The following is a 13,979-nucleotide window of genomic DNA, read 5'->3' as shown; positions in this document are numbered from 1 at the left end:
CCTCTGGGGCGGGCACAATTCCGAGTGGCGGGGGCCTCTTCCATCCACGTGTGCGACCGGGAGCTCCAGGTGGGGCCCGGGAAGCCTGTGGCCGCACAGCTGCGCCCCGATGAGCGCACCCACCAGCAACACCAACCCCCATTGGTCCTCTCTCCGCCTGCCGGCGTCTCTGCACCCAATCGGCGTTGAGCTTCTTGATCCGCTCCGGCAACGGACGTACACAAGAGGCTTGGGCGCCGGTGGAGGGAACGAGAGGTCAGGCCATGAACTTGGGGTAAGCTTGGGGTGAGGAAGGGGCCCCCGCTTTAGAGGGCGTGAGGCTGGGTGGGCCCTAGGGCTCCTCAGAGAACCTTCCGGGCCTGCGGCGCCCTGAGGCGAAGTGGGCGGGGCCCCGGGCGGCCTTCACCGCCCGCCGCTGCCCTGGCTTCCCACTTCGCAGCTGAGTTAAACCCCTTTCCCTCCTGAGGGAGGAGAGGCGTGCAGGAGCGGAGGAAACGGGAGCGGGGGCATGGAAAGGCCAAGCTTGGCGGTTTCCCGGGGCGGGGCCTGGCCCAAGCCGGTTCCCTGCACCTGCCCTGGGCCCTGGGAGGAGAGGCTGCTGGTCGTGCGGGCGCGCGGAGGAGGTGGACGCCCGCGGCGGGGTCCCGGGGTTTCCGGTGGGGTTTCCGGGGCGCCGCGCAGGCCAGGCCCCTCTGCAGGCGCCCAGGGGATGAAAAAGGACTGCTGCCTCCTTTGTTTTCATCAGGGAGAAGTGTAACATTTAAAAAAAAAAAAAAAAAAAAAAAAATATATATATATATATATATATATATATATATATATATATATATATATACATACACACACACATTATTGATTTTTTTTTACAGAGAGAAAGGGAGAGGGATAGAGTTAGAAACATCCATGAGAGAGAATCATCAATCAGCCGCCTCCTGCACACCCCCCACTGGGGATGTGCCCACAACCAAGCCTGGGACTGAACCGAACCTGGGACCTTTCAGTCCTTAGGCCGATGAGCAAAACCGGTTTTAGTAAAGTGGAACGTTTTAAAGAAGGCGAAAAGCCCCCTAACGCAGCCAACTTCACATGGATTAGCACATAGGACTTTTGTTGGAGAATTCGGGGGTGAGGAAACGGGGCAGCCGGAGGGAATTGACCCGCAGCCCCGCCACGCGGAGGCGCTTGGCGGTTCCACTGAGAGTGTGTGTTTCACCGGCGTGAACACGAGCCCTCCGTGTCCCTGCCACGGGGAAGCCCTTCCAGCCGCCTCTCCCCGGGTTTTATCCTCGCCAGCACGTGGGGGCGACGTGTTCCTCACCAGACCTTTCCCAGCCTCTCTCCGCCGGAGCTAGTTTTGTCTCTTGGAAGTCACTTTTGTCCCACCTTTTTTTTCCCCTTTTTTTAAAACTGAAATATTAAATTAACGTTGTGGGCTGCTACTTTTGTGTTTAGAGGAGTTTTTATGAAGACCCTCACAGATGTACAAGTTTATCAACAATGTCTCCTGGCACAAATTAGAAGGATAGTAGCCGGCGCTGGCCTGTGGGCTCAGGTGGTTGGACATCCGGGACCCTAGCACTGCAGAGTTGCTGGTTGCATCCCCTTCCTCCTCCCTCTCCCCCCGAATCAGGGTACGGGCTCGATCCCCAGTAGGGGGCGTGCTGGAGGCCACCGATATTTTTCTTTCACCCTCCATAAAATCTATTATTTTTTTCAGGGGGAAAAATATACATATATATTTATTATTTATTTATTTTTTATTAAATTGTTATGTGTGTACATATACCATTCCCCCCCCCCTCAATACATGCCCTCCCTCCCCAGAGTTTTGTGTCCATTGGTTGTACTTATATGCATGTATACAAGTCCTTTGGTTGATCTATCTCCCCCAGATCTCCCTCCCCTCCCCACTGTAATTTGACAGTCTGCTTATTGCTTTACTGTCTCTATATCTTTTGGTTCATCAGTTTATAATGCTCTTTATTATCCATAAATGAGTGAGGTCATGTGGTGGTTCTCTTTCATTGACTAGCTTATTTCACTCGGCATGATGTTCTCCAAATCCATCCAGGTTGCTGCAAATGATGAGAATTCCTTCTTTTTTATGGCAGCATAGTATTCCATTGTGTAGATGTACCATAGTTTTTTGATCCAATCATTTGCTGACGGGCACCTAGGCTGTTTCCAAATCTTAGCTATGTTGAATTGTGCTGCTATGAACATAGGGGTGCATATATCCTTTCTGATTGGTGTTTCTAGTTTCTTGGGATATATTCCTAGGAGTGTGATTACTGGGTCAAATGGGAGTTCCATTTTCAGTTTTTTGAGGAAACTCCATACTGTTCTCCACAGTGGTTGCACCAGTCTGCATTCCCACCAGCAGTGCACGAGGGTTCCTTTTTCTCCACAACCTCGCCAACACTTGTCGTTTGTTGATTTGTTGATGTTCGCCATTCTGACAGGTGTGAGATGGTACCGCATTGTTGTTTTGATTTGCATCTCTCGGATAATTAGTGACTTTGAGCATGTTTTCATGTGCCTTTTGGCCTTCCTTCTGTCTTCTTTTGAAAATATTCTATTTAGGTCCATTGTCCATTTTTTAATTGGGTCATTTATCTTCCTTTTATTTAGTTGTATAAGCTGTATGTAGATGTTGGAGATTAAACTTTATCAGTGATAATATTTGCAATTATGTTTTCCCATTTAGTGGGCTTTCTTGTTGTTTTGTTGATGGTTTCTTTTGCTGTAACTCCATAAAATCAATTTTAAGAAATCTTTTTTTTAATATATTTTATTGATTTTTACACAGAGAGGAATTGAGAGGGATAGAGAGTTAGAAACGTTGATGAGAGAGATAAATCGATTGACCAGCTGCCTCTTGCACCCCCCCCACTGGGGATGTGCCCGCAACCAAAGTACATGCCCTTGACCTGAATCGAACCCTGAACCTTTCAATCCGCAGGCTGACGCTCTATCCACTGAGCCAAAAACGGTTTCGGCAATTTTAAAAAATCTTTAAAAAATGTATAGCAGCCACAGTTTTTTTACAGAGTGCAGGGCAAAAGTAGATTTATAGTTGTTAGTATGGAAAATAATACAATTAACAAATAACACAAGAATTAAATTATTTTGAATATAAATAATTTCTGTGGATTTATTGGGATAACAAATGTGTCAGTAAATATGAATATATATTAGTTGAAATAGAGTGAAACTCGACGCTCGTACCGTGAATAACTGGGGCGGCAACATGATAGCTCATTTTCAAATAATGTACACGTTGGAAGGCAAGGGAGGTTGGGAGGGGGCTGTAAGAGATCAATCAACGGACTTGTATGCATGCATATAAACATAACCAATGGATATAAGACGGGGGTGGGGGGCAGGTGAAGGCATAGGCAGGGGGGTGGGGAGGCTGGGGGGAGGATAAGGGGGAAAAAAGGAGACATATGTACTACTATTTGTAATGCTTCAAACAATAAAAAAATAATGCACAAGCGTGCCATAAAATGTTAATCATGAGATCATTATGAAACTAATAAATGGAGTTAGATATGTTTTGCTCCAAGTGAGGAGTTTTATTTATTTATTTATTTTAAAATATATTTTATTGATTTTTTTACAGACAGGAAGGGAGAGAGATAGAGAGCTAGAAACGTCGATGAGAGAGAATCATCAACCAGCTGCCTCTTGCACACCCCCTACTGGGGATGTGCCCGCAACCAAGGTACGTACATGCCCCTGACCGGAATCGAACCTGGGACTTTTCAGTCCGCAGACCGATGCTCTACCGCTGAGCCAAACCGGTTTCTGCCAAGTGAGGAGTTTTAGCATTATTTTTTCCAGTCTAGAGTTATAAGAATTAAATGATAGTATGATAACTGAATTAATTTGTTGCTTACCAGTAACAAAATGAAGTGTCAGGTTAAAGATAATTCTTTTAATTATTGGAAAGTTTCAATAATGTGCATCTCCCTGTAGTTTTTAGTTTTATCTCAGATTTAAAGTGTTTTTAATTAAAAGAATGGTTTAATATTTATAAGATTACTGTATAATTCAAAAGAACAGATTTACTCTCAGGTTCAAGTGATCGTTTCTGATTATTTAAAACATTTGCTGTTTCTTACAGACAACTTTCTTTTATTTTGCAGAGATGGTTTAAAGCTTGAAACTGAATTACTGGATGGAAAAACCAAGCTAATATTATCTCCATATGGTATGCTAAATTACTGGAATCTAAAAATGTTAACTTTTAAAATTCCTGTATAAAATTTATACTACTTTAACTGACTTTTTACCTGTAGTAGAGGGATATTTAAATGGTACTTTGAAAAAGTTTACCCTAACTTCCTCAAATTAATTTTTAGTCAATTCAAGGTACATCACTGCTTACCACTGTCAGTATTCATGAAATTTAATGTTCCAATATAGTTCATGTGTTATATATCTCTTCATTATATTTGCATGTAGCAAATATCCTAATTATCTAATGTATAACCTAAGTGAAAATGTACTTATTTATGTTCTGTGCATGTAAAGAATGTAATGTTTGAGAAAATTAAATCTACAGTAAGACCACAGTTGCTAAAGCCATTTTTCATATTAATTTTAAAATAAGAGTATATACTTTGGTAGTCTTCTCATTTACATTATTTTCTTTTCCCCTGACCTGTTTATATTTTACCTTGGGAAATAAAGATGAAGTAGAAATACTTAAACCATAATATAAAACAACACTCAGGATCCCAAGTTAATGCTTTTTGGGGTTAATATTTCTACTGATATTAATATCTTAAAACAATGCTAATTTAAACAAATTTTTATAATTGCCTTAGTATGTTTTCAGTTGATAGTTCAGTAATTTTTCTTTTTCTTTTGTAGAACGTCAATCAAACATTTCTGTAAAGGTAAGCCAAAGAAATGACTTTGACCTGACCTATTTTCACATGTAAAATGTGGTTTTCTTACAGTGATTTGAAAATAATCTGTGCTAAAATATTATAAGGGGTTAGGAGTGATGGTAAGAAGTTACTGTTCCCTTGTCTTCAGGCTGGTTCTTTCGCAGGAATGGAATAATAATTTTTCTGTTGTAAAAGCCTTTTAGAACCCTTTTCTCTAGAGCAGTGCTGGAAATGTTCTAAAACTAGTGCTTCCAATATAGTAGCCACTAGTGGTAGGTGGTTATTGACTGAGGAAGTGAATTTTAAATTTTATATGTAATAGCTACTGTACTGGACAGTACAGTTCCCAAGATGTTTAAAAATATATATTCATACTTGAAAACAAAATTTTTTCTTTTCATACTCATTCCATTTTTAAAAAAATTTATTTTTCAATTACAGTTGACATTCAATAATTTATATTAGTTTCAGGTGTAGAGCATAGTGATGAGACAGCAGTAAACTTTAAAAAGCATACTCACCTGGCACAATACACAGATAATACAACATTGACTGTGTGCCCTAGACTACACTTTACATCCTCATACTGCCATTTTCCACACCAAAAGGGTATATTTGACTCACAAATTCTTACATGCATTTAGCTTTCTCCTTTAAGAGATCAAACTTGAGCTTAATGATAATTTAAAAATTAAAATTTTTTTTTTAATATATATTTTATTGATTTTTTACAGAGAGGGAAAGAGAGTTAGAAACATCAATAGAGAGAATCATCGATCAGCTGCCTTTTGCACACCCCCTACTGGAGATGTGCCCTTGACCGGAATCAAAACTGGGACCTTTCAGTCCGCAGTACGGCGCTCTATCCACTGAGCCAAACGGTCTCGGCTAAATTTTTTTTTTAAATTAGGAACCCATAGTGTTTTTTTCTTTTTGTTAATCCTCACCAAGGATATTTTTTCCATTGATTTTTAGAGAGAGTAGAAGGGAGAGACAGAGAAATATCTATGTGAGAGAGACAAATTGATTGGTTACTTCCTGCACACACCCCCGACCGGGGCCAGGGAACCTGAGACAAGGTACGTGTCCTTGAAAGGAATTGGAATTGAAACTGGGACCCTTCAGTTGGTGGGCTGATGCTCTAGCCACTGAGCCAAACTGGCTAAGGCCATAGTACCTTTTTCTACAAAATTACATTACCACTATAAAAAAAAGTTTGATATCACTACTTTGTACTCTTTTTTTTTTTCTTCTTTTCCATTTTTAGATTAACATCAGCCGAAATTTCTACTCTGCTCTTCCTTACAGTATTCCCTTTTTTCCCTTTTCTTTGCAGCATCTTAAAGTTTTTCTTGCATGTTTATGAATGGAGCCCATTGTGGATGATATGGCACTTTACAATTCTGAGCCCTTGATGTCTTTGCTGTTTCTTCCAGGTTTAATCAATTGGTAGAGATTGTTTTAATACCCACCATGTTGATAAATGGCTGGTGATGATTAGAATAATTCCACAAGCTACCAATAAAAATTATTTCTCTCTGTATATACTTATATACATTATGTGCTCCTTAATGTTTGACTACAGATTGTATTTTTTCTTGCCCTTGCCCTGTTAAAATATTACAACTGTTTTTATTTGAGTCACATTAACCAGTACAGTCCCTCTTTAAGCAACTTGTATTAGATGATTTCTACCTCCCCTAGCCTCTATTCTCTCTCAGATGTTCCCTCTTTCATTGATGTCCTTGATGGACGTGCTAGCTACACCATTTTTGTGAAGACATTTAATTGTCTTTTTAACTAATTTAGAACACCTGGAGATACCTTTCATGCCTATAAATAAATAGGTTACTAGTCATAGACTTTTGGTAGAATCATCACAAAATTTTATCTGTGGTCTAGGGATATTTTACTGTAGTTTCTAGAGTAACTAATAAGTATCAGATGATGCTAATTTTAAATTATATATCGTAAAGCAAATTGTTTGGATTTATCCCTGTTGCTTTTGGATCTCCAAAATACTGATAAATGGTAACCATGAGGTGATGGTTATGTTAATTATAAGTATTAGGTGATTATTTCACAGTGTAGACATGTAACAAATTATCGTTTTATACCTTAATATACACAAATCTTAAATTGTCAATTATACCTCAGTAAAACTGGAAAAAAAATACTGATGTAAGTTTTCCTTCTGTATTGATTTTTATTTCAGGGAGCTATTCTTCCCTATTTATAGAGCTTGCCGAGATCCCCCTTTCTTCGCAGAAAATAAAAATCCCAAACACTAGTATTTATTTCCCTTTTTTTGTTTTAATCAGTTTTTTAACTTCTCAAACTTCACACTTTGGCAGCTGTATGTTGAATTCTTTCTTTTCTTAGTAATTTATTCATGAATTCTCTCTTCATAGTGTTTTTCTTTTTTCCTACTGGGTAAGTTCCTGCAGTACCTATCTATAATTGTTTTACCCATTCCTCACAGGTTGAAATACTACCATCTTCGTGGTGTGCTCTTTAAACACAACTGAACTCTCTCATCATCAAGTTTAACTCTGTGATTAGAGAACTTCCTTAATTCTATCAAAATCTCTCCTGCATTTTGAATCTGTGTTAATGAATACAAAGTAAAGATAGTTACTAGCCTTATTTCTTAGGCTTATAGGAAGATAAATGAAAGAATATTAATGATTTAGTGTCATGAATAATTTATGATTTCTAAACTCAAAATTATCTCACAAATTATTTGAAATATAAAACATTAAAAATTTTTGTACAGCTTTTTCTACATGTGAAAATTAAAGTAGTGACACACTAAAGGATATATACAATATTAGTGCTAGGAAGTACATTTTATTTTATTTTTTTAATATATTTTATTGACTTTTTTTCAGAGAGGAAGGGTGGGGGATAGAGAGTTAGAAACATTGATGAGAGAGAAACATCAATCAGCTGCCTCTTGCACACCCCCTACTGGAGATGTGCTTGCAACCAAGGTACATGCCTTTAACTGGAATCGAACCTGGGACCCTTCAGTCTGCAGGCTCTATCCACTGAGGCAAACCAGTTAGGGCTAGGAAGTACATTTTATATATCAATAGTAGTATATATTTTTAATCCTCACCGCAGATGTGAGGATATTTTTTTTCTGTTGATTTTAGAGAGGGTGAGAGAGAAACATCTAAGTGCAGAGACACAGTGATTGATTGCTTTCCACATGTGCCAGTGGGGAAGGGGATCGGTCCTGCCACCAGGTAGTGCCCTTGACTGAAGCTCCAACCACTGAGAATGCCAACCAGGGCTACACATTTCCTATTTTAAAATGTTACTTTTCTCTGGTTCTGGCCTTGGGATCCTGGCCTCAAAAATTGTGAAATCAGCCAATATTAAACAACTGCATTGGATACTATCTTTATATTATGAAAAATATTGGTAGAATTAAACTAGGTAAAAGAGCAACATGCTACCTAAAAATGTTTATGAGAAAGACCCTCCTTTTTGAGCTATTAAAGTCATCTTATTCCATAACCACTAGAGAAATGATCCAGGTTACATTTTTTTCTTATTAGGTAACTTGAATATAATTGAATATTTGTTTGGTAGTTTACAATTTTTTGTTGCCTCTTTTCATTGTTCTTTGAATTAAGCTACAAAAAGTATTTAGAGTTGAGCTGAATATATAGTGTTCTTGTGCCAAGTTTTTTCTTACTACTTTGTTAAATATTTTTGAAGATCTTTTCTATATATTTCTTTGTTTTTGCATTTGTTTCTTATTTATTTTCTTTTTGTGTGTATATTATTTTTGATGTAATTGTAATGTGGTAAAGTAATCTAGTTAAATTAGAGCTCCAGTTAGTAGGTTTCTATTTAACAAGGATTTAGTACACTGTAAAAGTCCAATATATGTGTAGAGCTGTATTCTTGGCTTTATTCTGAGACTAAGAGAGAGGAATAAAACCTAATCTTTGTTTTTTGGAGTGGGAGTATCAGATAAATAACTATATAATACAAGAATAAAATATTAGGGTTATAAATAGAAGAAAACAGCCCTTGCTGGTTAGGCTCAGTGGATAGAGTGTCATCCTGTGTTTGATTCTGGTCAAGGGCACATGCCTGAGTTGTGGGCTCCATCCTCAGTAGGGCATGTATAAGAGGCAACCTATCAATTATTCTCATCATTGATGTTTCTCTCCTTCTCCGTTCCTCTCTGAAATCAATAATATATATTTTGAAAACATAGGAAAGAGCAACTCTTTGTCGTTTGAAAAGACCAGGGAATGCTCATTAAGGATTGATTGCAGTCAAGGGCATGTACCTTAGTTATGGGCACATCTCCAGTGGGGGGTGTGCAGGAGGCAGCTGATTGATGTTTCTCTCTCATCAATGTTTCTAACTCTTATCTCCCTTCCTTTCTGTAAAAATTAAATAAAATGTATTTTTTAAAAAGATATTTATAGTCAAAGAAGTAAGGAAGTGTATTCTGAGTTCATGAAATGGTGGGCAAAATACTGAGCTACAAAGCATAATTAGCATTTGGGAAATAGTGTGTACCTTGGGAAGTATAGAACATAAAGCTTGGCGGGCTTACAATCATGAAGAGTTTAAATGAATACTCAGTTTGAATTTATTTGAACTTCATGTCAGGATCACTAAAGACTTTTTGAAAAGTGGGCTAGATATAATTTAATTTGTGTTGTAGGGCTTCAGGCAACTCTATGAAGGATAGTTTTATCCTAACAGATCTGTTAAAGAAGGGAAAGATTTTCAAGATATTTAAGGGAATACATTGCACTTAGCAGTTCAAGTGAGACACTTAGAGAAATGAAATGCTCAACTACCAATGCCTAAAAAAAAAAAAAAAAAAAAAAAAAAGCTAGTATAAGTCAAAGAAGGGTAAGATTAGTAGGAGCTGTAGTAGTTGAAAACTGAGGTGTTAGGTTCAGTTTATTTGCAGTCTGTTGATAATTTGCTTAATCCACAAAGTGGTTTTTAAAAACCAGAATGAGTCTCCAATGTCTAAAAATTGGAAAATTTAAAGTAAAACATGGCAATTTTGGTTCCCTTGAAATATTGGATGATCTAGTAAATAGATTTTTTTTTTTAGTAGTGTAGGTTTTTGTTGTTGTTTTTGTTTTGTTTTGTATTGTAGCTTGGTTCTCCTTTAGGCGGAAAAGTACTGTTCAGTTTATCCTAGGTTTCACCCACTCTACAATACAGTAGGCATTTGAGTTTTCTACCTCTCATTTTCAGAATTTGTTGTATTAAAATAGCCAAAGGGATGGGAGATTACAAAAGTAGGACAATATGGGTTTGGTGAATTGGTCAAAGTTTGATTGTGTATTGTGCACTTTATTGAAAGACAGGGAAAATTGGGATATGATAATCTAGATGAAAGTCACGTGGCACCTACTTCATTCCTTGGTAGTAAGAATATTGTCTTATTCAACTTTACACTTCCAATTCTTTTTCCCATAGTAGCACATAAAAAACACTTAATGATTAAATGACTATTGGAATTATTTTAGGTTAGTTGGGTTTGCAGAAATGTATAGTAGATTAAATGGGATAAATTGGAGATAGGCTAGCTGTGAACTAGTAATGAAATGAAAACCTAGTTTTAGGCTTACTGTTGTGTAAATGATGAGAATAAGGCTTGAAAGTAAGAACCAATATTTGCTACTTAGCTAAAAAAAAAAAAAAAAAAAAAAAAAGACTAGAAAAGGAAGATAAAGAGTCAAAGATAACTCCATGGTTTCTGGCCTGAGAGATTAAAAGTAAAGAGCCACAGAAATGGGATATTTTGTAAAGGGGAGCTAATTTGGAGGAGAGATGAGGGATAAAGAATTCATTTTCTAAAATGGCATAGTTAAGGATAGTTATTGAACAAAAATTTATTAAACACCTAGTGGGGAAAAAGAACTAGGGAGGTGGGAGTGAAAATAGAGCAGGAAACCTGCAGTTTTAAATAAGAGTGGACAGAGAGGAACTCATTAAGCTGGTGATATTGGAGCACATATTTGAAGGACGTGAATGAATGAGCCTTATAGAATCTGAAGGAAGAATATTCCAGGTAGAGGAACTGACTAGTGCTAAGGACTAAGACTGAAGCTTCTTGTTGAATTTAAAGAACAAGATGCCCTAATGGCTAGAGGCTTAGAGAAAATGAGATTAGAGATGAGATAATGGAGGCAAATGGGAGTATACCTGATCATTAAATATTTGGTCAGAGTGAGAAGTTCAGCTTTTTCCCCAAGTGAGATGGGAAGCCATTAGAAGCTTTTGAAGAAAGTGGCATGCTCTGACTAACATCTATATCATAAAAGGCACGGTTGTCATGCCATCACGCTATCATAGCATGCTGTGGGCGTGAGCTACTAGAGGTAGAGAGCTATGGGCAGCGGAGAGCTACTAGCAGCAGTGGGCCAGGCGGCCAGCTGAGGCAAACGGAAATGAATTGTGTGCAATGGGCCTCTAGTATTAAGATAATCACAGTGGCTGCTGGTTGAGAATAGACTGTGGAGCAAGGGTAGAAGCAGGAAAACCAGTTAGAAGGTTTTTCAGTAATTTAGACAAGGTAGTGGCTTAGAACAGAGAGGTGGCAAGAGATGTTTAAGAGTAGTATCAGATTAGGATATATTTTGGAGATGGAGCAAAACAAGGTTTGATGACAAGTTAAATGAAGCCTTTTAGAGAAGATTCAAGGATAATTGTAAATTTTTTGGCATTAGTAACTGAGATAGGAAAGACAGGGAAGTTATTAGGGGCAAGAGGGAGATCAGGAGTTTAGTTTGGGACATGCTGAGTTTGAAATGTCTATTAGAAACTCAAGAAGAGATCTTGGGACTGAGCCCTAGGCATTCCAGTTTTAAGAGATCTGAGAGAAAAGAAGGAGCCACTAGGAGGAGTAGTAGCAAAAAGAACCAGGATTGTGGAATCCTATAAGTGAATATAGAGAAAGGGTTTCAAAATGGAAGTAATAATCAACTGTATTGGACACTGCCAGGTCAGATAGAGGTTAAGATGAGAGTTTGAAAATTGGTAGTAATTGAATTTAGCAATGTACAAATTATTAGTGACTTTGATGAGCAGTTTGGGTCAGGTGGTTGGGTGAAAGCTTGGTTGGGTTGGGATTATAGAAGATGAGAGGAGAAAGTGGGATCAATAATTTTTTAAGATGGCAAAAAAGATGTTAACAGTGGAAAAGAAATGGTGATGATTCAAGAAAAAGCAAAGTATTCCTAGAGAGAGATTCTTGAGAAAGGGTTATGGGATGTGTCAGTAACAGGAGGGCAAGCAGTTTGAGTACAGATGCTGATACAGATTTGATGGTAGAAACAAAGGTGTTTTTCTTTTTTCTTTTTTCTAAATGCTTCCTTGTGAAATTTTTAGTGAAATATTAATCAAGGTCTTCAGCTGAGAATGAGTATGAAAGAAAGTATTAGGGGCTAGGAGAAAGTTGAGATTGTTGCTAAATGAATGAGATGAGACTAAATGAACTTTGGAAATGTGTGCCTGCCAGGTAGCATGAAGAACCATTGGTGGTTCTTGGGTATGTATTTAAAATGAAACTGTATGTTGTGACTGTGTGTTTTTCTCTTTGGTTGCAGGCACAGAGTAGGTGAAAAATTAGATTTTACCAGGTTTGGGATTTGCCAAGTATATTTGATATAGAACAGAGAAGTTGAGAATGGAAAACAGTGATGGTTTTGGTTGATCATGGAATTTAACCCTTTGCACTCCGAACCATTCTGGACATTGGCTACCAGCTACTCGACGCTACTTTGCGGCGGAGTACATTGAAATAACTCAATTCCCCGTAATCACTAATAAACTCCCCTGAGAAGGGACATCCGAGTGATATGCTAGAATTCCGATGTCCCCTGAGAGGGGACAGCGGAGTGCAAAGGGTTAAGATGGGTAAAGAGGGATGCAAGGACAAGAGGAAGGTGGTAGGATCAATATAGATCCCAGCAGAGTTAGAGAATTGTTGGGATATGTTAAGAAAGTTAAGCTGGAAAAAAATAGGAGGTGGTGGTCATGTGCAATGCTTGAAATAGATTATGGAGGGATTGCAATTATGAGTAGTTACAAGGTCAGTATAAAATACCGTGTTTCCCCGAAAATAAGACATCCTCTGAAAATAAGACCTAGCACATGGAAAGATAAGACATCCCCTGAAAATAAGACCTAGCGCAACTCTGGGAGAAAAAATTAATATAAGACACTGTCTTATTTTCGGGGAAACAGGGTAGCACTATGGGAATGAGTAACTGAGGTAGTATGAAGGACAAGAGTATAGAAACAGAGTTCAAGGAAATGAGAGACCAATTTATTGGAAGAATGATCTATGGATATGAAAGCACTGATAACTAAGGCAGAGTTATGTTAGAGGGATGTGACCCATGGGTTAAATTATTCAAGGAATAAGGGCTAGTAGCTTATCTACACTAATAAAAGAGGAACATGCAAATTAACCATCACTTCACTACCCCAAGCTATGCCTACCAGCAGTCAGGAGCGAGTATGCAAATTAACCCAACCAAGATGGTGGCCTGCCACGTAGGTGGAGCAAGCAAGAGGCTTGGGTTGCCCTGGCAATGGAAGAAGCCAAGTTTCCCGCCCACCCTGACCAGTCCTGGCCTCAGATCAAGGCTACACAGTTTCAGTTATAGGAGATAAATAAATCCCAACAAAAATGGTGGCTGCCACAGAGCTGGAGAGAGCAGGAGGCTTGGGTTGCCTCTGGCAATGGAGGTTAGGTACTGAAAATAAAAAAAGGAGGGACTGGGACCTTGGGTCACCAGGAGGGGTGATCAGGCCAGGATGGGATTGGGATAGCAGGGGCCGTTGGGGGTAAGCAGACCAGCAGGGGGGCTAGTTGGGGGTGAGCAAGCAGTCATTGGGGGTCAATTGGAGGTGATCAGGACAATAGGGGGGGGGCAATTTGGAGTGAGCAGGCCAGCAGGGGGGCAGTTGGGGTTGAGCAGGCCAATGGGGAGGGAAGGTGAGAGTGAGCAGGCCAGCAGGGGGAGCAGTTGGAGGTGATTTGGCTGGTGGGGGGACATTTGGGGGCTACCAGGC

The 13,979-nt window shown here is 38.9% G+C and overlaps 1 protein-coding gene across 7 annotated transcripts in view; it reads left to right on the top strand.

Annotated features, from left to right (window-relative positions):
- The first annotated feature begins 202 nt into the window (after window positions 1-202).
- Window positions 203-13,979, top strand: part of CCDC66 (coiled-coil domain containing 66) — a 49,786-nt gene continuing 36,009 nt past the window's right edge. For 5 of the 7 annotated variants that reach the window (XM_084903120.1, XM_084903118.1, XM_084903116.1 and 2 more), the window contains exons 1-3: window positions 203-274; window positions 4,152-4,216; window positions 4,882-4,907. In XM_084903120.1, coding sequence (XP_084759246.1) covers window positions 264-274; window positions 4,152-4,216; window positions 4,882-4,907 — 102 coding nt within the window. In that variant the 5' untranslated portion in view covers window positions 203-263. Of the gene's footprint in view, window positions 275-4,151; window positions 4,217-4,881; window positions 4,908-12,820; window positions 13,653-13,979 lie in introns of those variants that run through there. The other 2 variants (XM_084903122.1, XM_084903119.1) reach the window with 2 other exon arrangements.

The sequence above is a fragment of the Pipistrellus hanaki genome (genome assembly GCF_964339955.1).
Source record: "Pipistrellus hanaki genome assembly, chromosome: 13".
NCBI classification, from domain to species: domain Eukaryota; kingdom Metazoa; phylum Chordata; class Mammalia; order Chiroptera; family Vespertilionidae; genus Pipistrellus; species Pipistrellus hanaki.
Note: the sequence above shows the minus strand (reverse complement) of the source record. Positions and strands in the feature narration are given on the sequence as shown.